The 27,942-nt window shown below is 43.7% G+C and overlaps 2 protein-coding genes across 6 annotated transcripts in view; one reads left to right on the plus strand and one right to left on the minus strand.

Annotated features, from left to right (window-relative positions):
• adgrd1 (adhesion G protein-coupled receptor D1) overlaps nucleotides 1-7,100 on the minus strand; it is a 29,277-nt gene extending 22,177 nt beyond the window's left edge. For 2 of the 4 annotated variants that reach the window (XM_041936884.1, XM_041936885.1), the window contains exons 1-10: nucleotides 6,774-7,100; nucleotides 6,627-6,663; nucleotides 6,200-6,316; nucleotides 5,538-5,636; nucleotides 5,028-5,150; nucleotides 4,764-4,940; nucleotides 2,950-3,210; nucleotides 1,713-1,780; nucleotides 1,078-1,227; nucleotides 892-942 (exon numbers count right to left, since the gene is read on the minus strand). In XM_041936884.1, coding sequence (XP_041792818.1) covers nucleotides 892-942; nucleotides 1,078-1,227; nucleotides 1,713-1,780; nucleotides 2,950-3,210; nucleotides 4,764-4,940; nucleotides 5,028-5,150; nucleotides 5,538-5,636; nucleotides 6,200-6,316; nucleotides 6,627-6,663; nucleotides 6,774-6,827 — 1,137 coding nt within the window. In that variant the 5' untranslated portion in view covers nucleotides 6,828-7,100. The remainder of the gene's footprint in view (nucleotides 1-891; nucleotides 943-1,077; nucleotides 1,228-1,712; nucleotides 1,781-2,949; nucleotides 3,211-4,763; nucleotides 4,941-5,027; nucleotides 5,151-5,537; nucleotides 5,637-6,199; nucleotides 6,317-6,626; nucleotides 6,664-6,773) is intronic. The other 2 variants (XM_041936883.1, XM_041936882.1) reach the window with 1 other exon arrangement.
• Nucleotides 7,101-8,078: 978 nt separating this feature from the next.
• Nucleotides 8,079-16,319, plus strand: stx2b (syntaxin 2b). Of its 2 annotated transcripts, XM_041936538.1 has the most exons (11): nucleotides 8,079-8,361; nucleotides 9,154-9,228; nucleotides 9,314-9,413; nucleotides 10,117-10,191; nucleotides 10,295-10,368; nucleotides 10,636-10,744; nucleotides 14,001-14,074; nucleotides 14,257-14,394; nucleotides 14,540-14,650; nucleotides 14,782-14,892; nucleotides 15,026-16,319. In XM_041936538.1, exons 1-10 carry the CDS (start codon nucleotides 8,332-8,334, stop codon nucleotides 14,875-14,877), a joined length of 882 nt encoding a protein of 293 aa, XP_041792472.1. In that variant the 5' UTR covers nucleotides 8,079-8,331; the 3' UTR covers nucleotides 14,878-14,892; nucleotides 15,026-16,319. The 2 variants fall into 2 exon arrangements, with proteins under 2 accessions (XP_041792472.1, XP_041792473.1); XM_041936539.1 differs by lacking the exon at nucleotides 14,782-14,892.
• The last annotated feature ends 11,623 nt before the right edge of the window (nucleotides 16,320-27,942 follow it).

Here is a 27,942-nt window from a genome sequence, read left to right on the forward strand (position 1 = left end):
ATATGAGATAATGCTAAATGAGCTATTTTTTAGCATTTAGGTGTAATGCTAACCTATATCAGCAAGTCACTTAGTTGACTGATGTGATAATCATTATGCAGAAATATTTACCTAAATGCTAACATTAGCTGCTGTAAGCTGCGGGTCAGATCGAGTGAACGTGCAGCAGCTAAACCCTGCAGCGTCTCGAACTGAGCAACTGTTTTCTTTCATCTGAGTTCAACTTTTCATCTGTAAGTAGACGAATATTTTATTTGTCTTCTCAAAAGTTGCATGGTCTCGCTTAACATTACTCCCAAATATGTAACATGTGTTTGCATCCAGATGTTGTAATGCAATGGAAATAAAATCATATACGCTGAAGCAACTGAATTAGACCAAGTGCAAAACAACAAAAAAACTGAAGACAACAAAGTAATAAAGTCCGACAAAAACTTGATAAAGAGTGAATTTTTCTGCCGCTCGGCATGGATCTGATCAGAAGGTAATCACTGCACACTCCATCTACTGTCCAAGTCCTGCGTTCTCATACGTCAACATCTGTTTCAGCTTGATGCTACGAAAACAAGCCCGCTCGTTGTGAGCAGTCAACGTACTGAAACCACACGCTTGGTCTGAATGTCTTTCTTCTGGCAGCAATTTGTTTGTGTATAAGAGCCTGGAGATTTGGCCGAGGTGAGAGGACGTTACAGGAAGCTTCAAAGTGTCGTAGAGCACCGTACAGTGTTGTCTTATACAGTCTGAATCTCTATATTCGATTGCATCCTGTGCGGGTGCGCTGCCAGTTACAGCGTTAAAGCCTCACACTCGTGGATGTCGACCTCGTTGAATTGCATAGGTTACATTATGTCATGTTTGAACATTGCACAACGGCAGAGTGACCTTGTTTACCTCTGGCAGGCCTGGGGAGGACAGCACTTCTTCCACACTTTTGAGAAAAGCCTGGGTGGAAGAAAACGGACATCACGGAACTGTTGCATCATCTGCACATGGGTGGGCATTGTGTCTGTGTGTGAACTGGTTTTGCGAGTGTAACGTGTGTGTGTGCGCTTGGGCTGTCGGACTGTGCTCCAAGACCTGCGTGAGGTTGTTGGCAGTGTTGTGAGGAATGGTCCTATTGGGCAGCGCCTTCAGGAAGCCCAACACTGGCATGGACTGCGGGTCCTGGGAGCTTTGGACCTCCTCGCGCTGACTGATGACGACAGGAGGACTCACTTCAGTGGCTCTCTGGGGAGACAACACATCAGGCGTCAAATGAAGTTTACTATGAGGAGGCTGCCGCTTCCAACACACACAGGATGTTTGGTGCCTGGGTCCGGAAAATACTCTTTTTCAGCCTACCGCTCTGAAGGGAGCTCTTTTATGCCCAGTGTTGAGCAGCTGTCTCCACTTTCTTCTGTTTCTTTATCCGTTTTCTACCTCCAAAGCCCTTTAATAAACAGGACGAGCCTGCTCACATGTGCTCTCAATATCCCTCTTCCAGCCCCTCAATCTTCAAAAGGAGACTCGATAAGAAATGAGCTCTTTGTATTCCTGTTCATTCGAGCAAAATGCCCCCATCTCTATGATGTTTGTGCCTATTTTGGCCCTCAAACTGCTTGCAGATCTTTCACACCATTATGTGAGTGCTGTGTTTACGAGGAAACCCTTTGATTCACACGTGTACTTTATACAGTGACACTTCGGTATCTCGTCTGGTTTCGCTGACTTACGACCGTCGGTGTAGTTGAAGTGACTTCTTTGGAGGCTCCGGGTGTTGTGGCAGGAGCCATGGCCTGACCTAGAGAAGACAAAACAAAGGGCTCTGTTACAATATGTTAGGAAGAGACTGTGTTAAAGTTTCTTGTTCGGACGTCCCTCGCTTGCCATTTGAGAAGCATTTTTGTGATTCTGTTATTAGGTCCTTTGTTGAATCTGACCAGGCTATGCTGCTGGATTTTATCAACATACAGCTCACAGTTTACGAGGCTGGACCATGCCAAGTCATGAAAGGAGATAGATTACAACCTCCGCAGAACTGGGATAATCAACCACACAGCACTCCGCTTTTAGCTTCTGTTCAAGGCTGAGATACATTTCACGTCTTTGCTGTCATTTAATAAAAACAGCGCTAACTAGCTACCAGAAAAAGGCCATATATGGACGCACGTTAGAGTCTGAACCGTTCCTGCTCTTCTTTGGTTCAATGCAACGTTTTATATGCGTGCTCTGGAGAAGTAAAAATATTTTTCTGTAACCATAACAGTCCGGCTCTTTGCGTCTGGTAATGGTCTGTGGAATATATTGCTTTTGGTAACGACTTCGGAGAAGAACTGAAGGCTGTGTGCACTTTCTGCTTCATACGTTGTGACCGGCTGAAGCTTTGGCAGTACACAGTTATTGTTTTCATATACTATGAACATACACACTGTGGAAGAGACAGCACGAACCCTCGTTAATCAATACATCCCATACCCAACAGATGGTGATTCAGCCTCCCATGCGGCACCATGACTTTCGGTGAAATGGATCATCACACAACAGACTGATATTATTTCAAAATGTTCAGAAATGTCAACATGTTTCTGTCCATTTATGGCACTCTACTGACCAAATGAGGTAAACAGTCCGGGGTTTTGTCCTAGCGTGCAATGACCCGTCACATTAAATCAAAATGATCTGCCCCCTGCAACCCAGCATGCCTCTGCACTCTAAAAAATACTTATAAGGGAGAACTATGTGAGCCATATGACACTTAAATGACAATGTTTTGTGACATCTGACAGGGAGCTGGAGTATATTTGTGTAGTTTCATATCTTGTTGTTATTCATGAACGCCGTGGCTGGAATGTAGCCGGGACGAGGAAGGAAATTGCTTTTTTCCTCGAAGCGGAGTCAAGAGGGAGGAATCACTTTAATAGATGTCCTAAAATGACAGGAAATACTCGGCAGTGGAGCGTGATGTCCTACCAATGGCTGCACTGTAGTAGAGCAAGGTCTCCTTCGGTGAAAGAGCCCTTTCCCAGATGACAAACTCATCGAAGGCGCCTGTTGCATAGTGGCCGTATGCCCGGTCGTTGCCTGTTCCAATGACGAGGTCAGCGTAGGGGTCCCCGTAGTACTCCGAGACGCTGCCCCCGGCAGTGTCGCTAGCCGCGAAGGTCCCGTTGATGTAGACCATCAGACCATCAACTTTTGTCCATGTGAAGAGAATGTGGGTCCAGTAAGGCCCTGAAAGAGGAAACAAGCTGTAAGTGTGGCTGATCAGACCAAAAGATCGAGAAGTGATGCCAAACTGAGCGGGACGCGGAAAAGAGTTTCCTGAGCTGAAGTGATGCTTTCAATCTGCTTTTTATTCGTCCAAACAACCTAAAACGACCAAAATACATTCAGTTTATTGCCAAGGAAGGAAACACGTTCTTCTATTTGAGAAGCAGGAACTGGAACATATGTTTGTTTCGGCTGAACAGGACTAAGAGTCTGTGAGGCTGAGCAGCTTTCAGCAAAATGCTAATGTCAGTATGCTAACACGCTACAACAGCAATACTAATGAGCTAACGTTTAGCGGGTATATGCTAATATTTAGCATGTTCACTATCTGAGTTTAGCATGCTAACATTTGTTAAATATCATTAAATGTGAACGTGATTAGTTTCAGAGAGCAAAGTATCGGACAGTTTTAAATGTTGATGCACCAGATGGAAAATTAAAAGATCATTAAATTTATTACAGTTCGGTTAAAAATAGCTCGAAACGATTTGACGCAAATCAGAATAGTTGCTGGTTAATTCTGTGCTGATCTGATGAATGAATCAACTTTTTGGTTTCAGCTCTGTTTTATTAGTCTTTGTGATTTTACGGGGCCACAGTCTGATCCGGCTCTTTCCAGTCAATTTTACAAAACAATGAACTTACTTCCCTTTGTTTAAGAAAAGGACATTACGGAGAGTCCCCAAAGACAAAACATCCAGCGTCTAAAGGAGCACTTCTGCCAGAGGAGCAAAACAACCAAAACACACTCATTTGTGGTTAGAATATAAACCACATGTGTTAAAGACCACCCCCACGTACAAACAGACACTGACACCACACTGACTCGTTCTCTTCTTTGTGTGTAGTAACGTGGGGTCAAAGGGCACCTGAAGGTTTAACCTTCACCCTCAAAGCTTCTCCTCACACACAGACGAGACAGAGTCGCCCTGAAACCTCGACGTGTCGCTCCGTACGAGAACCACATGACGACGTCTGATCGTCCGTAACCGAACGCTCACATCAAACTGAGCTGTGACGCCCCTGAGCACAACCTCAAAAACAACGATGACAGCAGTCATTGGAGAAGAAAACACTGATCTGTAGGAGTCTCCCATCACACTGAGTCTCATGCTTTTTCCCCGTTTTGTCAAAACAGTTCACCAAATCATTTCATCTCATCTAAACACACGCTCTTATTTTCAGAACTGGATTCAAAGCATTGGTCACACTTTATCATGTTTCAAATTCAATTCAACTGAACCTTTACTAATCACAAACATTATTGCATTTAAATGGGAAATGACCACATCTCCATAATAATTGTACGTTTTGTGATGCAGCAAAACATTTCTGAAGTTTATCCTCGACCCGCCAAATCAGCTCTGCGCGGCTACATCTGGCTTCAGTTAACCGAAAACCATGAATGCAATTACATAACCAACAATTTATGGTTGAAAACAATGTATGTCCAAGAACAGAACGCATTGCTCATAGGTGCTTATGGGAAAAGAAGACAAATTCATTCACAATACCTGGAACTCTGATGTTGACCTTCCATCTGTGGTTGTTGCCTCGAGTGTAAAATTCCACATATCCGACAAAGGGATTGGTGTAGACAGAGAAGCCGTTGGAGATGACTTTCCCTCCGGAGGCTACAGCGAAGCGGGACTCTGCCTCGTGGTTTTTCCAAAAAAAGGAGAAGGTGATCCCTGGAGAATGGGGACGCAGCTGTCAGTACAAGAGACAGTTTGAAAATATTTGTTTATTATCAAACGCATAAACCGCAGTGCTCTCACCCTCAGGACCGCACAGAGTCGGGTCACTAATGCAGGAGTTCTGGTAGTTTCCGAAGTGGAGAAAGGTACCGCCGTTATCTCCATTCAGGAGGATGCCTTTGTTGACCATCCCTTCAACAATATCTGCACAAATCAGGAGCATCATGTCGCTTGAAAACTGTCATCAGTGTCCGCTAGCCAGGAGGTTAACTTAGGTGACAAAATGTTCAACATGTTCAGATCAAATCAAAATTATCCAAAGTCTCTGAGCACGAGGGTTTTACAGCTTTCTCTGCGTCTCATTACAAGAACACAAAGGCACTGAGCTTAAATGTACTGATTCTGATTCTGCTTTGACTCAAGCTAATGAACAATGAGACTTATTAAAAGGCCAAGAATTCCTCATCTTGTGCCGCACGACAAAAGACCAAACAAGAAGAAAAGTGTGAGATGCTCAGCTCGACCGTGTGTGGATACAGAGAGCAGTGAGCGATGCACAAATGAACTGAGCAGAAAGTGACGGATCCTCACCTACTGTTGCAGAAATGTTAGTGTAGGCAGAGTCATTGGTATACACATAGGAAGAGTTATGGGAGGAAGGGAGCACAGTGTGGTTGTGGATTCTGAGAGCTGGACAAAGACAACGGAGACAGTGATTCACACCTATACAGACACATGACAGAGGACACAAGAGAACAGTGACAGAAAGGCAATGGGAGGGACGTGGTGCGCAGGTATGAGACAGAGTGATGGAGGCGCTCGCCGAGGCTCGGCCCGTTTCCTCTTCACTTAACTCCACACATCATACTCACGTCTATACCTGATCCCTCTTCAACTCTATCATTTCTTTAAAACTAGCACTGACCAACGTGGCTGCAAACTCAATGCATGTGGGAGAAATTAAAAAATCTCTAAGATGCAGAATTATGATCTATTCTCTACATTTCTGTCAGACTTTTTCCACCTCCAGATCACAAGAGACAAGAGCGTTACAATTACAGCTTCACGCGTTCATACTTCAATGTGACATACAATATAAAAGCTGTGAACACAGCAGCACATTTACAAAGCGTGACGGCTGCGGCTGGAAGGTGGGTGGTGAAAAACAGCTTGAGACCATGCAGGCAGCAGTCAGACATCAGGCGATCGTGCATTCCCATGAGCATATGCGCTCGGTTTATGTATGCACATACTTATGTTGCTTCCGTTAACATAACCTGGTCTGTTTCCAATCCGGTCCCACAGTTCATGGATTCCATCCACGGCATCAAGAGGCCAATAATGTGAAGCCGTGGCCAACACCTGCAGGCCTGGACGGAGAGTTCACGGGTAAACAAGCATCCAGAGAGGGGTTTTCCCTCAATCAAGCTCCGTCCCATTACTCAAAATCTACTTTCCTGCTCCTCCACTTTGGATTTTGGGAGGATTAAAAGATTGAAAATAACGAACCCAACAGCTGTAAAAGTTCTTCTGATTGGGTAGAGGAGTAAACAGATCAATAACATCTGATTTGGAGCATTTTGTTCTTACAGTTAACTGAACACATCTGAAATATAAAGCTGCATGATGTCATAATATTTAAATGAGTGTGGAAAAATGAAAGCAGAAAGTCGTCACTACCTGGATGCTTCACAGGTTGTACCACTTGAGCATAAACCTGTAAGGAAGTCAGATGTATTTATAAAAGCTGCCCCGCAACACAAGGTCAGGGTATAACATGAAACATGGGACTGCAGATGTCAGAGTGTGTCTTTGTTATGAGCTCACCTTAATACAGGAGACGAAAGCCGTGAGAAGGTGAATTCGCAAAGACAGCTCCATCGCTTCTAGCAAATGTACCAAATTAAGTTTTTTCTAAAATAGCTGTTAAATCCCCAAATAAAGATGAATCCAGGAGGAGTCGCTCATTATTCCAAGATGTGAAAACTTCCCATCAGTCCATGTGTCCAAACTCAGAGATACAGACAAACGCAAATGAAGTGAAGTACAGCAAAAAGAAAATCAATCTACACTGAACAAGTCCCGGTTTCTCTGGGTTTCTGTGCCTGCATCTGGAAACTGCACAGAGTAGGAGCTCCGTGGAGGCGTACTGGCTTGTTGGACTGAACGTGGGAATTGCAAAGCGTGATGTCATTTTTGGATCTTCTGAGGAGGGGCGTTAGAGCTGTGCGTAAATGGCATTATTTGTGCGTAATTGGAGATTGTGCGCAGTATGAATCAGATCCGGGTGTGCGCTGCGCGTCCAAATAATGTTTAGATAAAAGATAGGTGTTCCACATGTGGTGTCATGGCTAGTTTGGACATTGGGTTGAACCGCAGGACAACACCCGGACTCTCCGGGAACAGCGGGGATGCTGCGACGGCTGGGTGCTCACAGAGAGCCAACAAAACCAGAACTGAGCAGTTCAGTCTCTCAATCACGAATTAGATATTTTTAAGCGTGACTTGATTACTCTGATTAATTTCATTTTCAATGGCTCGAAGATTTACTAAATAACTCATGACTTAAAACTTATTAGAAGCTTCAGTGAGTTAAATGAGAAGTTTTGGTGATCGTTTGGAGGTTTCCTGCAGGTGAGGGAGTCCCGTCACAGGCTGCCACGGTCCACCTTTACGCATATCCAGGTAAACAGCGCCACCGTGTGGCCACACAGCCAACACTTTAGTGACCACCCAGCCCTGCTGATCCATTTTTCATGACACCTTCTCATCTAACCACCTGGTGGTGAGTTCGCTGTCAAAGGAAAAGAAAGACTCGTGTTCTGTGACACAGTTTCCACCTTTTCTACCAAAAATATGACAGGATCACTTTCATTCAGTTTGTTTGTTTGTCATAAGTGGTCAAATTTTATTGAGGGTGGAAGAGAGGGGGGGCAGAGAGAGAGAGAGAGAGAGAGAGAGGAAGAGAGAGAGGAAGAGAGAGGCAGAGAGAGAGGGGGGGGGGGGGAGGGAAGGAGAGAGAGAGAGAAGAGAGAGAGAGAGAGAGAGAGAGAGAGAGAGGTGGGATAAAGGCGTATCCCGGGTAAAGACATATCGTGGATCAGTTCCGGATCTTCACGGGCTGCGGTGAGGAGTAAACCAGAAACCCAACATTCGACTTGGATCCTGCAGAGCTTTGACTGTATAAAAGTGTCTTTCTGACGCCGGTTTGCCAGGACTGAAACTTTCCGACCTGGTGCTCTCTCTCCCCCCGCCCTGTCAGCTCTCAGCTCGGCCTCGGTCCACAGAGAAGCGGCTCGGTGCTCCTCCACACATGGACCCCGACAGGATGAGCCGGCGGAGGCTTTGTTAGGATCACCGGGCAGGAGACGAGCTGATCGGTGTGATGAAGGATCGACTGGCTGAGCTGACTGCTGTGAGTCTCTTCTTAGCACTTTACACTGAGGCACTCATATTCACCATTAGCTGCTCATGAGCATGCATATTAGTAGCAGGTTGCCTCTTTATTAGTCATTGTAAAACACTTATTAATGCATCTGCATGACTTGGTTCTGCAACTATTGCGACTAGTCTTGCATTGGTTACTGCAGCACTGGGTCCTTTTTTGCACTGATGTGTGATTTATCATACACGAATTATCTTGTGCAATATTACTTTTTTCCCCTCTCATTGGGTGCTCTACCTATCAATACATACTGGTATTCTACTGTGGCATATATATTTATTTATTACTGTGCAATAGCATAAATGCTGTACTTTATCCATACCCAGCACGTGCAATTTGTGTAAAAACTGTGAAATTCTATAGAATATTTGACAGCCTATTTTTATCACAATATTACTTATAGTTGTTTGTGGCAATATATTTTTCGTACATATTTTTTCTTTTACATAGTCCTTTGTATAAAACGTACATATATATAGTCAGCTTTATTTTGTATTTCTCTATTCTGTTGCTATTTTCTAGCAATAGTAATAAAGTACAGTCAGTAAAGAAGTTGTAGTGCATGCCAGAAAGGCATTCATATGTGTTTTATAAGGACAAATAAAGATCCGTTATGATAGTAGTATGTTTGCTAATGAGCAGCCAGTTAATGGTGAATATGTGTAACTTAATATTAGGTGTGACCGTGTCTTGCTTTGACTGTTCACACCTTGACAGGTAAAAAAAAAAAAGCTTTCTTAAACCCTTGTTTCATGCGTACAGAGCAGGACACACGCAGAGGAGGATGTTGCCGTCGCAGTGGAGAGGGACGGCTTCATGGAGAGCTTTTTCAGAAGGGTAGGTGTCCCTGCATCTTCTGGCACGTGCACAAGTCTGGGGACCGGGACGATTCAAGAAACTGACAGGATTTTGGTTGATTTAGGTGGAAGAAGTTCGAGGACTCATTGATAAGATCTCCTACCAGGTGGAAGAGGTGAGGAAGATGCACAGCATGATCCTGTCTGCACCCAACCCAGACGACAGTAAGTGTGTCCATGAGAAGGGCAGGATGGAGACAGTATTGATGCGTTTGTAGTTTTCAGACGTTAATTGCTCATCTGCTCGTCCTGATAACTGCTTGACAGGAGTTTGACTTTGAGGCTTTGAGACTGGAAATGCAACAGCTGTGTCACTTCCTTTGTTACATTTTCCTCCTCATTGGAAATGAATGGTTTCCTGGCCGGAAACCCGTCAAGGAAACAGCTCCATTTTGCCCCAAACTCACAAACCATTGTGATCTGGGCTCTGACTTGTCCTGTTGGGAGCCTTTGAACAGTCAGGCATTTAAACACTTGTAGATGTTTGCTGGCAGTGTGTACCGAAAAGTCTCCCGCACAAAGCAGACAGTTTCAAAGTATTTCTAACGATTTAAAGATGCTCTCGGTTCCTGGCCTCGTTCAGTGTGTGATGTGTGGCCCGAGGGCCCTGCAGGACAAAGAGCCAGTTCACGGTGACATGGCATCATCAGTGACTGAGTTTAATGTGTTTTAAGATCTGTGATGTGGAAATGCTCACCGGGGAAAGAAAACAAAGGGTTTGTGCTTCATGCTGTGTGACCTCTGTAATATCACAAGGCTGTTGCCAAGTTACCAGGTGAAATCAGAGTAAATCCAATATTTACACAGTGATTATCTGGCCCACATTGTTAAACCACGTCTGACGTGTTTCCTCTGTGTTTCTGTGAAGGAACAAAGGACCAACTGGATGCGCTGACCAACGACATCAAAGGGAATGCCAACGTGGTGCGAACTAAACTGAAATGTGAGTCGGACCGCGACCTGATTGTCACACTTGTATATTTTATTGACGACACCATCCAGACGCTGATGTTGTGTAACGCTGTGTCGTGACTCTCCCTCTGAAGCCATGGAGCAGAGCATGCCCAGAGATGATGTCGCGAACAGGTCGTCTGTGGACTTCAGGATCCAGAAAACACAGGTCAGGAAACAAACTGCTGTCTGCCGCCACAAGATCATCCTCACCCACCTGACAGCTGTACACAAACATCTGGACAGGACGCAATATCTGAGTTTTGTACATTTTGTATGAAACTTCGTATAGAAATACCCATTAAAACATACTTTTATTTCCTACCATGTGAGTCCAGTATCTTGTGCAGAACTGTTTTGTGCGGCATTAAGTCTGTCTGCAGTCTGAAATGTCCACTTTCTCAGTCTCTGTCCTCGTGTTCCCTCCTGTCCTCAGCACACAGTGCTGTCCAGGAAGTTTGTGGAGGTCATGACCCAGTACAACGAGACTCAAGTGTCCTTTCGGGAAAGAAGCAAAGGAAGGATCCAGAGACAGCTGGAGATAAGTAGGTGACAAATAATGGACGCCCTGGACCCTGATGAGGCCAGGAAACCACAGCCCCATTTCTAGTCTTTGAAGCTCTAAAACAATAATGTCAGTTGCTGCTACGAACACGAAAATACTCCTTTTTATTAAACGCATGAATGGCTTGAATTTGGTTGCACGCTGAAGACTTGTGAGTAGCAGATCTTCAGATAAAAGAGTGACACATAAAACCCTGAAGCTGTGTGAGGACAGGATCCAGGAAACAGACCGCACCAGTTTCCTCTCTGCTTCTATGGACACTAACCTGACTGCTGATAAACAGACACCAGCAGCAGGGTAACAGAAGTTTCTATAAGACGTCAAAGCTCTCTTACAGCTGATCTAAACACTAGATTTTCAGTGTTTTGCCAGTTTTGTTCTTTATTCGGATCCCCAGCAGCTTCCACAAAGCAGCAGCATCCGGGGCCTGAAACAGAGTGGAAACAGACATTTGTACAACATGTAATCGCGTGTTTGTCCGCTGCATCGTTAGGCCGCCGATTTTCAAATGCAGAGACAGAGCAGACGGTGTAATTTCCTGTGATTCATCATGTGAGCTACACGGCCTTGCATTGGCAGACTGACACCTTCGGAGGAGAAGCTGCAGCACGATGTACATCATAACGTAGACACAGCTAATCCATGATGAAATTCGTTGCCAACTATTTTTTATCGATTAGTAGTTGTAGTGGTACGTCGATAACATCAAAAATCCAAGAGCACAGCCCCGACTAGTTTCCTGTCATCCATTTATGTTAACCACTGATCAGATGAATGCAGTGCTAACAGAATCCCCGGGGCTATAAGCATGCTGTGCTGATGTAAGAAGTCCATTATCGCCTGGCTGAAGATTATCCTCTGTCTCAGCACAAGAAGTATTCTAATAGGTCCACAGTTCGAGGCGGTGGGACCTGCTTTCGCTTTGTGAGTTTTGATGGAGCTTAAACGAGTCGTAGTTGTCGGCTTGATCAATAATAGGATGTACAATAGGATGTACGCTGCACAGCAGAACACCGACCAGCTATATGCAGATATATAGGTCCTGACATACCAGAGTGAATAAAAACATGCTGTAAGTGTGGAGTCCAGCATCAACATGATGGCGAGTTCCAGCATGAGTGAGTGCAGCAGCAGAAAGTCAATGTGAGATGTAGCATAATGAAAAACATGCAGTATACAGTGTAAATGAGTGTATAGCAGGTGTATTAGCATCGTTGCTTTCAGCTTGTGTTAAATATGTTTGTCTTTGCAACCAGACAACTCGATATTTTACACCATTTTTCAGAGGAGCGGCAAACAGATGTAAGACAAGGTGTGTGTCAGGTGCATTGTATTATGCACATACAAGTAACATGAGACAATAGCGAAAGGCAAAAAAAAAAAAGGGCCGTCTCCCACAGTCCCTGCGGCCGGCGTTAATGAGAGGCTCCAGTTCTCCACTCTGCAGACGGAAGAGGCTGATACTGGAGACGGCTCGCTGTGTTTGTGTTGCCTGGGAAACGGGCAGAGGGCTGTGGAACAGTAGTTCACCTGTCTTTGACACGGCCACATGAAGCTCAGTCGTGGATTCAACACGCCGCTCGGTTCCGCCGTCCAGAAGCCAAACTCCGCTTGGTTGATGTGCGTTGATGAGTTGTAACAGAGGAGTGTTTTGCTGCGTTTGGCTCCGTCTCTCGGGGGAATTTCAAAAGGTGTGTGTGACACAGAGTGAGCACCTGCACAGAGATCTGTCTCTCCAGGGAGGGTGTTGTTCAACGGGAGGCACGGCTTCAGGAAAAGAAAGCTTTCTGTTTATAGAGTTTCAGCAGCTGTTTCTCAGTGAGGGCTGCAGGGTTCCTTTGTTCCTCAGACACTTCTAATCTTAGTCACAACTACAACCCTTAACCATGAATAAACTCAAAGCCACAGCAGGAACTGGCTTCAATTAAACATGAAATTATCTAAGTGAGCAGCCCACTGGTGAATGCATTTTTTAAGGCTGAGATTTGTAGTTTAATTACAGTTTTCAGTGTTTAAACTCAAAAACACAAATTATTTGGTTGTTGAACATGTCAATGAAAGAGTGAACTGTAGTCACCCTCAGTGTGCCTTAATTGAGCGCTGTCGAACACATAATCAGATTTCCACATTTGGAACGAAGCCTCGGTTTGTTGTTCCACTAAACAATCCAACTCGTATCTCAGTGCTCGGGGAAAAGTCAGCATTGTGCTTGTAGCATTGTCCCCTGTGTGGATAACACAGACTTTATTTTTCTGTCGGCTCAATCGACGGAGCTACAGTGAGGCCTCTTCTCCTCACACAGCGGGCTTTATACACAACAGACAAATGTATTATCCTGGGATTAAACACACAGCAGTATATGTTGTACCAGGGCTGAGCACAGACATTCGTTGTTTTCGTTCTTGACTTGAGGGAGTTTTGTCTGTGAAAAGACAGAGTTATGTTTTCATCGTCCTTAAAGCATGCTACAAGAATGATAAACACAAGTCCCTGATTACAACAGGATGCGTCAGGTAATCAAATTTTTAGTCATATTCAAATAATCAAATCATTTGGCATAACTAGTCTTCTTATCAATAATAAACCAGGAGCGTCAGCTCACTGGACGTCTCCATATTTTAATGCCAGATACTGAATCAAAGGTCCAGAGGGGAAACAAAAGGGCATAAGAACAAGTGGTGTCATATTTAGAAATCTCAGGACTCAGTTTTCTCCTAACAAGCTATCAGTGGCTGCAGCATTTTCAGTATAAAAGGCCTGTAAATGATACCACATCATGTCTCTGAGCCAGCTTCTGGTCTGACTGAGAGGTCATCCCGATATTTAACAACCTAAAAGACTTCATACACAAACAGCCTGAATTCAGGGTTTTCACGTCATTTTGCTCCCAAAATATAATAATAATCTAATTACATCTTATAGAGACAGACCTACACCTGTGTTACACTGAGAAGAGACACAACACTACACACTACAAGTGTATTCACACACTCACAACGTGTCAGTGCATGTGTGACCCCATGATCATCAGTAGCTATATTTAAGAACTAAATAAAATTGGTTATTTTGCATTTTCACCATAACATTAAAAACAGTTTAATGAGCAGGAGCTGGCTGAGGACAGCTACAGAAAGCACAAAGTCAGGAGTCCAGGCCCCATGTTTTCATTTCATCATGGGATGAGTCAGATGGAGGCAGATTGCTGGATAATCATCGCCTGCTATTTATTATTTCAGCTGGAAGAGTGACCACGAATGAGGAACTGGAGAACATGCTAGAAAGTGGAAATCCGTCAATCTTCACATCTGATGTAAGTTTATCAGCCGTCACTGTGCAGTATCTTGTCATTGGAGGGTTAAAAGATATTACTGCCATCTAGTGGTGGAGGGGCAGTAAGTCATTTTGGTGAGGTAGTGTTCTGCCACACAGCTGGAAACATTTGTTTAGTCCGGATGAATTATCTGACCTCACCTCGCCATCTTTCTCCCTCAGATCATTTCTGATTCCCAGATCACACGTCAGGCCCTAAATGAGATAGAGTCACGACACCAGGACATCATGCGCCTGGAGTCGAGCATCAGAGAGCTCCACGCCATGTTCATGGACATGGCGATGCTGGTAGAAACTCAGGTAACAGCTACAGCTCATTCATCAGTAAAAGCTGCTCTTTATCAATAAGAAACCTGTAGTGTCTACTACAGCATCCACTGTGTCTTTAATACTGCCTAGACAAAACCCAATATTAGACGCAATAAATAAAAGCTTTCGTTTACAGGGAGAGATGGTTGACAACATCGAGAAGAACGTCTTCAACGCAGCAGAATACATTTGTAGCGCAAAGGAGGAGACCAAGAAAGCAGTGAGGTACCAGAAGAAATCCCGGAGGGTATGTGTTCCTGTCTAATGACGTCCTGCTAAACTGTCGTGAAGAAAAACATTTGTTCAGTTTTTGTTGCTATCAAATTCATTCACGTGACCACTTAAAACCACCTTAACAACGTCTTCTCCACTCGGCAGAAATACATCATCCTTGCCTTTGCTCTGTTGATCCTGCTTGCTGTCATTGCACTAATTGTTGGCCTGTCTGTTGGACTAACCAAACCACCTGTATGAGAGCTGCTGTGAGAGGTAACACTTCAGCTCCCGCTCCTTAAACACAACACTCATCCATCCATCCACCATCCATACATCCATGGATTCACTCATTTAGCCGCTGAACGGCTGAAAGGATTTGTAACGCCGCTTCTTCTCTTTTCGACAGAGGCTTCTCTGCCTTGCCACGTGTGGGGCTGCAGCTCTCCTCCTCTTACTCATCATAATAGTTGGAGTCTTTGAGTGATGGGTTTCATGGTTCACAGCCTCACAGCCGTCAGCAGACGTCAGCTCCTGTCGTGGTCAAACAACTCGTTCACTATCCAACAGCATTACGGAGACCATCTCCTGAGCGCACTGACGTCTGACCTGTGTGAGCTCAGACCTCGTGAAGCACTGTCCTCGATACAGCTGGGATGTAATGAACTGACAGCACATCACATTTACACACTGGTGTACGTTCTGCCATTTTTTCACATTGGGTGTCACTTTTCTTGGTCTAATTACTTAAAAGCAGGAGCGCCCAAACTTTCTGCCCTACAGGGCCAAAACTGAAACTTAATGGTGGGCCAGGGGCCAAAAGCAAACACCTACTAGGACCCCGAGTGCCCTTAACTGACTGGCTTCCTGCGCAAATTGTCACATGGTGCTCATATTATGAAAAATCATTAACACTTAGGGATCGTACATATTTAAAGAGCATTAGCATGAGCAGCAATTTATATCCCAACTTCTTAAAATTGAGATTTAATTTTTTTGTTTAGAGACATGTAGCGGGCCAACTTTGGCCAAGGGGTCCCACTCTGGGTGGCCCTGAATACTCTGACATTTTGGGAAATGAGCTTAGTTGCCTTTGCACATAGCCAGGCTAGCTGCTGTTAGCTGTCTTTGTGCTAATCTAAGTTAACCAGCTTCATATTTATCATACAGACATGAGAGAGCTATCGGTCTTCTCATCGAACTCCAGCCAGGGAAGCAAATAATTGTTTGTTTTTGTTCCAAAAATGACTGATTTAATATTCAAAATATATCGTGACTATTGTAATTCTGCATAATTGGTGTTTGCATGTAAGTGTATGCTCCTCATGTTCCTTTCCTTCTGTATATTTACTGTAAGTCATGTGAATTGAATGTAAAACTGCAGCTCAGGAGTCCCTCTGAAGTAGAAAACTGTAAAAAGTTATGTTTAGTGTTAACTAGTTAACTGTGTCTCAGTCAGAAGAAATATTTTTAGATCTTTAAAAAGAAACTCATCACTTCGTTCAACAACTCTAAATCTTAAACTCTAAAACTTAAAAAGTGCCTTCTTGAACATTGAACATGAAACCGTAACTTATTGAACTGTATTTATCTCGGTCGCGTGTGTGATGACTGAAATGTTCACTCCTGCATGTGATTTCAAGAGCACGCGCTTTCTTTTTTATTTGTTTGTAAATTATAACTTGTATTTTATATTGAAGCAGAATAATGAAGTCATGTCATTAAAAAGCAAAGCATGTATTGTCTGTTTTTTTCCTTTCATACTGAAGGTGATGACGCTGGATTTATCAGTCATGAATTAGGATGATGTCATCAGGATGGATTAACGTTCGTTCTCTGTTCTGGTAAATCCAAACGGTTTGTTTACAGGAAAACAGAAAGAAACGGAGGGTGCTGTTTACTCCAGGACTAATGAGCACTTTGCACAAAGCGCTTGACTTCCGTGTAATCAGCCAAACAAGATTAGTGAAGAAAGTGGAAGTGGGTCCCCTGAGGGCAACGTCTTCTCTCTCTCGGATCAGATCAGAGACTTCAGAGGTGCACTTAGAGCGAAATGCCAGTGAATGTCCTTAAAATGTGTCCGTGGGGGTGTTTCCAGGTCACTGAGCAGGACATCCTGTGTCACGTCAGCTGATATTATGAGGTGTGATTAAACTTGGACGCAGCAGTTTGTTTGGATGAGTAATTCCTGCTGGAGCTGCTGAAGCTTCTGTAAATAAGATCAAATGTGTAGAAATAACATTCTGACATTGTTTACCGCCTTCTTTTTACTTGCTGGTACTCTTCTTCTTCGCCTTTTCTTCTTCGAGGTCTGGAAAAAGTTTTCCTCACTGCTCACTGCTGTTCTCGAATATTTGAATGTCCGGATGGGTCTCATGGACCTGGACTCATCATGCACTCCCATATCTCATTCCATACGACCCCCCCCTGTCCAAACCAGACCTTTCCTTCTCTCTGCAAGAGCCTTTTTGTTGGATAAACATCTCCATGATTTATCCACCAGCTGACAAGCAGCTGCTCTCAACACAAACATCTCTCCTGCCTCAGCTTGAAGTGCACACACTGGCCGAGTGATGTCAGATTATTACGTCCTGAGTTTCTTCTTGTGAAGAATAAACTTCAACCTGATTAACGGCATCTTCTATTTTCTTATGTTCCACATTTCTCACTCTCTTCCACAAAGCCCCAGCACCTCCAAACTGATCTTTCCATCTGCATATCTACACATACATCGTTTGTCATAACACAAAGCGAGGTTGGACCCCTGGATCCATAGTGCGCCTTCCGCTCCTCAATCCACTTTAGTTCATAGCCGCCATAACTCTCTTCTCCAGGACGGACATTAGCCTGTTATTAACCGTCTGTTCCATCCGTTTACAGACATAAGATGTCAAGGCAATAAGTTTATACTCTGCCGGCTTACAAGCATCTTTCCCAGACTCACTGGGATTCTTCCTTCTTCCCAAATGAACTTACTGACTTGTTTGAACATGATGCAACATGTCTCATCTGTCCCTGGTGCCGTCTTGCCATCGCCCTCTTTAGTTCTTCAGTGCTAAATGGGACATTTTGTTCATCCTTAATGCTGTTCTTTCTCCTCAGTGCCTCCATGTTTTCAGATTTGGTCTCTTCGTCCCTCCTCAGACAAACTATTGGTATAACAAAAGCAGTTACCGTATTAACTCGGCCTTTTCCTAATTGGTTACTCCTTCTTCATTTTAGTCCCTCCTGCCTCCTCCCATCTTTTTAATCATCCTCACACCTCTGTGAGTCCTGTTCTCCACTGGGTCGCAGTACCTTTTCCAGTAAATCCTTTTTGCCCGTCTTATTCTCCTCCTTAGTGCTGCCTAAGCTTGTCAGGACTGAATCAAATGCTGGAAATGATGTGTTCTTTTCTACTTCTTCTCACTGCTACGTCACACCGATCCTCCCACCATCTTTATTTGGTCTGTTTAGAAATAGACTCTAATGGAGCTGATATTACCCCTTGTCTTATCTGTGTCCATATCTCCTGACTATAATCTGTATGTATGAGTCTTTCTGAAGTTTCACCCATTCTCAAATATCCATTCAACACCCCCGTCCTCAGTGATGTAGAAATATTTACTTTGCACAAGACTTGATCATGGTTAATCTCTCTGGTTCCTTCTTGGTACACCTTCCAGTCACATGATGGTGCAATATTATCAGAAGATCAAGAAAGACCTCTTCTCTGTTTGTTTGACCTCTCTTAAATCCTCTCACCCTCCACAATGTGTTAAATTCATTAAAATCCCGACAGCACATAATATTATTTCTATCCTGTCCTATTTCCACAAGCTCGCTCCACACTGACCATATCCATGATCCCCACCACACCCGTCCTCTTGGCTTCGGTTTGCACTGTCTAACACTGTATTTCATAAATCCAAACTATATTTGTCTCAGACTCCTTTCTCTTTATACCCCTGTCATTCATTTAACTGTGCCCTCAAGTTCTCCACCAGTTCCTTCATATTAACACTGAGAGCTACTCTGAAGATTGCTCCAGCACTAATCTTTGCCTTCTCCATCTGCACCTCACTATTACATCATATTTGCAAGTTTCCATCCATCAAAACTTGCATATTTCACTTTTCCAACTTGCCCTCTAATGATTTTTGTTACCTTTAGGGAATAACTTTCTTTACGCCTCCCTCTCCCTTGAATCTTGCCACTACATTAAGCAATCCTGCCTTCAGGTCCTCTCCTCGCCCTCTCCGTTCCACCTGAGCTAGCTGTGTCCTTTTCCTCTCTTTCGCCTTCATGCATCCACTCCCTCTGACTCTCCCTCTTCTCATCACCTCCTCTTCCTCACCGACCTCCATGCTGCTGCTGTCAGCATCTGTCTCCCTCCTTGTCATCCTGTCAGAGCTTGTTGGAACAGTGTAAGAATATTTTTCTGTACTGATATTCCCCACAATACCAAAATCCTTTACCTATTAAGTCCTGATGTTCTCCAATTCAAAGTCCTTTAATCAATAAAAAAAGAAGTCAAAAACTGGTGCAGCTGTTAGGGTCTTCCTCCCCCATCCCTGCTGGTTTTCTCTCCATAGTGTGCTGCTTCTCTCTCTGTGTGTTTGTGTGTCTGTTTCAATCAGGGCGTAGCGACCTAGTTTCCTTCTCCTGCCATCTCACCTGTGCACCTACTGCCAATTCACTCATGCACTACACCTGTAGCCTGCAGTATGTAATCCTTTCGCTCTACTCTCTGCCGGATCAGTCTCCTAGTTCTCTGCAATTTCCTCGTGTTGTCTTTGAACCTGGTGAATCGTATTTTACCTGTGCTTCAGGTCTGTTGTCTCATGCCTCGCTGATCCTCATTTGTGTTTTTCCTGAAGCTTCCACTAATAAACTAATAAACTGCCTTTGTGTGAACTTCCACATGGTCTACAAGACTGAGTTCTACTTCTGTGTCCTGGGTTATTACCATAAACTTAACAGCAGCAACATACAGCAATTCAAGCCTTCTACAGCCATGACTCCTTTGGCCAACCAGGTACAAACAAAACTGGCACTTATGCTAAAAAGGGCTAGCTAACTTGTTTGTTTGCTAAGTGCAGTATCACCTTAAATGATCAATTGGCTGAAATCTGATTGGCCCCTGAAGTACTCCTGGCCATTTACTCATAGCTCACATTACTTGAAGATAAGATAAAACTTTATTTATCCCCAGCCGGGGAAATTTGGGCAATACAGCAGCATGTGATAGCAGTGTGAAGAAAAACAGCAGCAGAGGTAGAGGACATTAAAAAAAAAAAACCCAAAACAAAAAAAAAGTAGACTATATATATATATATGTGTGTACATATCATACATGCAAAGAAAAATAAAAAATGTAGAAAAAAATATAGAAAAAAGTATTTATTGCCCCAATAGCTATGGAAAAAAGGAACAATGTAAGCTGCCTTCAGATTAAAAATAATAATACACAGTGTTACTACTATTGCACAGAAGAATAAAATATACAAAACATATGGGAGGGAACGTAATAATGGGAAAGATTCCCATTTTTAGACTTGGATGCAGCTTCAATGTTAATGACAATGGTATTTTTAGGAGCGGGAAATGGGAATTCCGATGTGACATGAAGGCAGCATGAGACTGGCTAACTGCTGAACTAACACACCGGCAGTGTTTCACAGAAGCTTCATGGTAAGTTAAGATTCCCCACATTAGTTCGTGCTAAAAGAGCTTTGACTTGCTGCTGTCATAGAATTCAGATTTGTGGAACATTGGGTAGCAACAAGCTACAACACTACTAGTTAGTTAAAACCGAAATCCACCCGCGGGTCGTATGAATGGACCATTGCTTGTTGTGTATTTTTCTTCCCGCCGATTGACACAGATATGTTCACGTTTTTACTAGTACACCGCTAGAAAGTAAAGATTTGCGTGGAACCACTGATGCAAACCATTTCAATATACAAACATAACAGGAGGCAGGATAAAAGCTAACCGCAGACAAACAGTTTTAAAATTTAACACAACATTGAGGCAACTCACCTAAAACGTCTCTCCGTGATCCACAGTTCTATAACAGTCCAACAACAACGGTCTGGCAACATCAACAAAGATCCAGATGATCCACTGCAGAAAAAAATTAGTCCAAAACAAGAATAACAATAATCCACAGAAAGAAGTTTTCTTCTAATGATGTGCTCCTCTTCCGCTTGTCTTCTGCGGTTTCCGTTATGGCTTCCGGAAACATACGGTGATCGGCGCCATCTTGGCTCCAGTTATTCTGCGGAGTCGCAGTGTGTAGATCGAGCCAATCACAGCCGATTTTACAGATGACTCACCCGTCGAATAGCCAATGAAATTCTGAACACAGCGATCCATGCCCCTACATTGGGTTATTAACGTCTCCGGACAGAAAATATGGATATTTCACACAGCTTGACGCGACAGATAAAGTACATTGCCTCCATATAAAGGGATATGGCCTCGGTACAGATACCTAAATATACATATAGGTGGGCAAAATTTAGATGTCAATGAATATAAACATGGATATTTATGTAGATAAATATATAGTAAATTGCCTTTTTTCATGAAGATATTCAGTGTTTCTGGTATTGTTCAGTTTTTATTGAACATGGAAAGGCTTCAAGCTGTGGTCCCATCATGTTTTCCAGCAATCTATTTGCAAAAAATATACAGGCTTCTACTTAAAAACCTTCTCCTTCAGTGTGTTCAGACTAGTATTACTCACTGCCAGTAGCACATACAGTGATTCTGACTGCTGGGGATAAAAGTTCAGAGTGTTGCCTTTCAAAAGAGACCAAAACCATGCAAGACCAGCTATCACTTTACTTTGGGAATCCCTCGGGTAGACGTTTTAGGCTATTTTTTCTGGACTGGTAAGGGGTTAAAATGCAGTAGATATATCTTGTCAGCTTTTTTGAAGTACACAGTGTGCTTGAACAAAGCTCAATGCAAAATATATTCAATGGTGAACTTTGTTCAGAGTTGTAGAGCCACTGACATCTGCATGGATGTTGGACATATACTTTATGACCCCTGATTACAAGTAACCTTCGTGTGTCTTTGTGTATTAAGTACTGAACTAGTCATCCTCATACCTGGCGGGTGACGAAGAAAAAGACAGACTACTTTTAGTTAATTTGGGCATGGCTGATACAATCTCTCAGCCACAGATGGCGTTCAGGTAAAAGTGAGGAAGTGAACACACCGATATTTAAGAGGCAATTAATAATAAAACGTCACATCATTACCTCCTAATGAGCCTGAGTGACTCCTCTGGTATTAGACATTGTCAGTAAGATTACAGAGTCATTTGCACTTCATTTGGACCTGGACGTGTTGCGCTCACACCTGATCTGTGAGTGTCTGTGATGGAAATTGGGACATCTATACCAGAACTATCAAAGTTTAATGACACTGTAGCATGTTGACATAATGAGCACTGAACAGAGTATGCAGTAATATTATTTATTATAATACACATAAACATGGAAATCTTGTGATCACACTTACTTACACTACTGGATATTTGGCAAGTGGAATCTTCCACTGTACAAACCCTGTTACAGTCTTGTTAAATTAGAGCTGGCTGTGTGAACTCCTCATGTAGCCCCTGTGGAGATGTAACCTTCTAGGCCTTCATATACTAAAAACTGCCCGAAACTCTTGCATAACAAAATACAGAGGACTGGAATGACTAAAAAGGCACCAAATATTTATCCGACCAATGAGAAGAAAACAGTAGACCTCATATGCAGGAGGCGTCACATTACTTGGCCTGTGTAGAAGCGACTCATCGCATTTGAAGGCAGCAGAAAGATATTTCTGTTGCTGTGTGCACTGTATGAGATAAGTCCCTGCTCTTAAAATGATAAGAGTGAATTGCATACTACAATAGAGTGCTTGGTCTAACTGGAATTGGAGCTGACAGGGAAGGAAAATCTAGCAGCTAAGAGTCTCTTCTGTTGTTGTTTTGGAGCAGGCTGGCCTGGATGACCCAGTGGAACCTGGACCTCTGGATGTTTTGACTGCGCCCTCGTTCCTGCTGGAGCCCGGTTTATCCTGCATCAGAGGTGGGTGGGCATAAAATATCAAACAAATATAGTGGATTAAACTAGACTTAAACATGATAGCCTGCAGCTGCTGTGAATCACATTTTTAAGATCAATGGAAACTTGAACTGTGAGCTCTGGTGCTGTTATGTAGACAATCTAAAAGTCTTCCTGCCTTTTAATACTGTGCTTTTTATTTAGCCATGCATTTGGAAAACTTGAAAAAAAAATTGTGATGCAGTAATTCTTTTAATTTCATGTACAAAAAAAGAACAAAATAAGATGCTTTGAGAATAAATAAACATCAACTTTGAACACACAATCATTTTTTTTACCTGCAGCTTTGCTTGTTTTCTTTTTTAAATCACCAAAATGTAATTTTAGATGGTTTATAGTTTTATGTATTTCCTGTGGCAGCTGGCCGTCTTTTCTGTCTGTCTGTACTGACAATAATCCAACATCCATTATTATGTAACTCTGCTGAATACAGATATTTATAATCTGAGCATGCTGGAGCTATGACATCACCCGGCACTGCTGACCATGACAAGCGTTTGGGGAAGCATGCAAACCGTTCTGTCATGGTAGGTTGCTGCTCGCGACAAACAGGAAATGTATCACTGAGATGTGATTGATGCACGGCTTAACTTGTTATCTGTCTTTGCTGTATGTGCCAGGGGACAATGGGTTGTCAGAAGACTTGCAAGGTGGAGAAACTCCTGAAACAGCCTCAGAGGGATGCAGTGTGGAGCCAGAGGCAAAGGTTAGCCACAGCGAAGAAGAACAACCGGATGAGAGGCACAGATAAGGTGAGCGTGGTGCGCTGTTTGTAAAGCTTTCAACGAGTAAGCTTTGATTCAGCTGTGTCTGAACACGAGCGGGATCAGCACTTGTTGATGCCTGCAGCCATAATCTGACCTCACCCTGCACTCCTCAGCCAAGGCTCTTTACTGTCACCAAGGCTCATCATTAACAAATGCAACCATATGTGGCACTCAGTGATTGTGTTTTCATCTCTTATGCAGACGATTTAGCTGCTACACAAACAAGATATCGTAGCGCTTTATTATTAGTGGAATTTGCTTATTTCTAAAGAGATTACCCAACATGCCATTATGTAATATGCATTTTACTAAATCAAGTGTAAAATATTCAGTGTCAGCAAATGTTTTGCATTTGTCTACAATATCATATGCAATAACAACTCAAAACTCAGGTGTACGTCTGTCTGAACAGTGATGGTCGTGGCATTGAACTACTCGTAGGACATTCTTGTGCATAATAGACTCACAATTAAGAGTCAGTTTAAACTGATTCTGCAGGAATCAGATGATACAGAATGAAATGCAGTTATTTTCCAGATGTGCAGAATGCAGCTGGGTTGATAAATAGCCTGAGTATCTTCTATCAGTGTACACGTGCAGATTAGCAGCCAGTCTGTCACAGAGGGGTGTGTGTTTTTGCATTGTGTGTGTGTGTGTGTGTGTGTGTGTGTGGCTTTGTGAGAACCTGCTTGCAGCTGTTGGGAATGAGATTTTAAAAGCGTTCACTGTCAGTGATATTAAGCCGGTTCAACTTCAAACCTAAGACCCCCGGCTGCCTGAAATAATTTAGGTAACTGAACTTACTTGAATAATAATTTCAAAGTCGTGTCTTGAGTTGTGAAAATGTAAAACCGAGTTAACTTGAGAAAACAATTTCAATAAACCTAAGACGTTAAGTTCAATCAACACCCGTTCAGTCACACTGACAAACATTACGGATGAATTTGCTTTCCGGTCACATTTTCTGTTTCAGGAGTCTCTTCTTCAGTCGACACAAAGCACTTAAGCTGCAGCTGCTCATGTTGGAGCCTCTTTAAACAAGAACGAATACAAAGACATGTAAGGTTGCTAACAGTGGCTGTTAAATCACAGGGCAGATACAAGTGTAGCGTCTGTGTCTTGCTGTGGTTGTGGGCAGGTATTGATGGAAAGAGACAGACCAGAGGATGCAAAGTGGAGTTGTACATGTTGTGACACATGTAGCTGACGCAGGAGGAGCATCCTCTGTTTGGTGTTGATAAAGTTGTTCACAGTAACATTTTCCAAGCAGACAGTTTCTTATGGGTACGCTGTCTGAAAATTTGTTTTATCAAGGTTATTATTTCCACACTGTCCTCTCACTGTTGACGACATTGAACATCTCGATTAAATGGTCACCACATGTGCAGTCATTTGCTTGTGAGGTCGATAGGAGAGGAGAGCGTGAAGCCCCGCAGAGAGACGAGCAGGGGTTTGTTCTTACATGAAGCCTTTGCTTATTTATACAATCCTCGATCCGTTGAGAAATGCACCTGCGTCATTTCGGCTCACGGATGCTCGTCTCGAAAGCGGAGCCAAAGTTTTCAGACGGGACTTTGATGTCGAAACAAGAGGAGCTCAAGTGCTCAGTGGATGCTGGTTTGGACAGCATCAGAGTAGTTCACTCTGCAGGCAAACAGCAGGAGGCAGGACGGGACCTGCTCTACAAGGAGCTTCACTGTGACTGAAGTTGGTGCCTGTGGTCTGCAGCCACGAAGGGTTGCATGTATGCTTTGGAATGGGGGAGTAAATCTCTTTAATATATTGATAGAAAATGCATCTAATTTTATCACTGAGACTAGATATTATGAGGATTTGGTGATCAGACTTTTGTGAATTTAACAATATTTATTAATAATAATTTAACAATAATTTAACCTCTACCTGTTTGGTCACCATAAACAATATCTTGTGTAAATCTTGTCTGACTGCATCACTGTTTCAACATGAATAATCTGCGCTGCTGTTCTTAAGTCCCTCATATTTCCTGCCTCTCGACGTATAAGCTGCCTTAGCTCTTCGTGTTGTTGCCGTTGTTGCACCTCACGCAGTTTTTTGTTAATCCGCAGAACCCTTCACAAAAGGGAATGTCAAAACAGTTGTTCACACCTCCGAACGTGTCTCGGCCAGCTGAGTTAAGGCAGGCCCGGAGCTCCTGGACTGCCTTCTGACATCCTTTGACAGCTGTCTGAACAGGTTTGGTTCCCTTTAACATTCTAAGGTAGGCAGGCGTCCTCTGATTCATTATTTAAAAAATAAAATGAACTAAGAGACCAGCAGCAGCAGCAGCTAGCTAATGCACATTACACGGCTCTGCCCTCCTCGGTGAACTTGCAGCTTGGCATTAACAGTTGGTGATTTTTGAAAAATGTTCCATAAGTCGCTTGTCTTTTCCACTTGACCCAAACTTTAAAAGCAGCGGCAGCATTTGACCTGTGCAGCTTCGATGTGGGAGGGAAATGAAATAGACTAAAAATAAAGGATTGCATTATTCTCCTTCATGGAGACACATTAAATCAGACGTTTGAAGGTCATTCATCACATCTGCATTCGAATGCAGATTCATGAACACAGTTTCCTCGTCAAAATGATCAAAGAAGTGTGATGCTTGTGGTCACGCTTTTAATCCTGCTGTGCTACGTTAGTGCTGTGTTAGTTAATTTACTAATGGCCCTGGAGGAGAGCTAAGCTACAGTGCATAGCAGCTGCTGTTATAGTGGAAACATCAGGTGTGTTTCCTGCTTATTGTCAGCGCTCAGCACCTCCCCCTTTAGTGTTTACACACCAGGTAGAGGACATGGGCGGGAACATTTGACATCAATCGTGTGTGATGTTGCGGTGCCTTGAGTATTAAATAGCCACTGAGCGATATAAGCTCTCAATTGGGATTGCAGAGAGGGCCCGGCTGGAGGGGGAGGGAAGGCTCTAAACAGAGGTTAAGGAGCTGCTGTGGTTGCTAGGCATCCACGCTGAGGAAAGCATATCTGTTTTGTGCCCTGCTCCTCCTCTCTCCTTTTCCCACAACAGAGTGCAGTACCGCCATCAGCCACAGAGGGCAGCCACACTGCACATGCTTTGCTGCTCCCCTCCACCTCTCTCCATAGTTAAAAAAAACCCCAGGATGGCCCAAATAATCCCCTTTAATACCCCTCTGCACTTGATTTCCCGATCTGTGATTGGATGGTAATGGTGTTACTGCTGTTTGTGATATCTGATTGGTCTGGCCCACCATTCACTGAGTGAGGGTTTGTCAAGCTGAGCCTCCGGGGAGCCTCTGTGGCATAATGACCCATGACGAGGCGAGGCGCGGACCCTGTATCAGCTTGCACAAAACAGCTGAGGAGCACTGCAACAAAGCAGCGAGCAGAGACCGAGAGGGACGCCGGAGAACCTCACATGACCTTGCCAGCTTCAATCATGGCTGCTCATCAGCGGCGGTTAGGTGGGCAGGCGCCACGGTGGAGCACGTGGCTAGAGGGGTTTATTGACAGGATCGTCTGTGACTGCTGAGAATAAGACGGAGAATGACCAATTCTGATTAAGAAGGCGAAAGACGTCCTGGAGAGGGAGCTGCTCAGTGCTGCACTGCCTCTGCACCCCTGCGTGCCTGAGTCTGTGTGACTAAGCATGTGTGTGTGTGTGTGTGTGAGAAAGTGAGAGAGAGAAAGGGGGCGTGTTGATGTGTGTGCTCTGCTGCACAGCCACGGTAGTGTGAGCTGAGTGATGCTCGCTGGCCGTCTCTCTCTCTCTCCCTCTCTCTCCCTGCGCTGCCTGGCTGTGCCTCTTTCTGCCGAGCATTGATGAACCATTTTATGCTACAGAGCTGCCATAGCCGTCATACCGGTCCCGCTGCTGGCTGCTTTCCTGTCCCTCCATCGCTGTAGGAAACACCTGCCACTGTATCGGTCCTTTAACTGCTGCTGCTAAGGTACTGTACCATCTACTGCCTGCTGTCAAGCCGTGTGTGTTTTTCTGAGCCAGGGATTGTTGTGCTGCCTCTGCTGCAGGATCCTTGTGCTGCTGATGCTGCTGCTGCTGCTGCTGGAGGGATGAGGATGATCATAACATGTCTTGGTGTCCGAGACTCTTAGCGGCTACGATTTATTGAAATGTGCTCTTCTGCTTATCATGCACATGTAGCCATCTACCCTCATATGCATTTCTGAAGAGATGGATCAGCCTGTTTTGAGCTGTTCTGCACTGGAGTGCAGAATATCCAGGTTAGACAGCACTGAGAAGAGTCAGAGGACATTGCACATCATTTGCATGCAGTAAGAATTCACTGTCAAAATGTTATATTGTTTGAGTTTCTCATCCTAATTGAAAACATGCTGCAGTGTGTTTTTAATAGAAAACTCTGGTCGGCATAGCAGCAGCAGTGTGTTTGTTTTCTCTGGCTGATATAGCATGATTTTTGGGGTTGACTT

This window comes from Chelmon rostratus, chromosome 5 (genome assembly GCF_017976325.1).
Source record: "Chelmon rostratus isolate fCheRos1 chromosome 5, fCheRos1.pri, whole genome shotgun sequence".
Taxonomy (NCBI): Eukaryota; Metazoa; Chordata; class Actinopteri; order Chaetodontiformes; family Chaetodontidae; genus Chelmon; species Chelmon rostratus.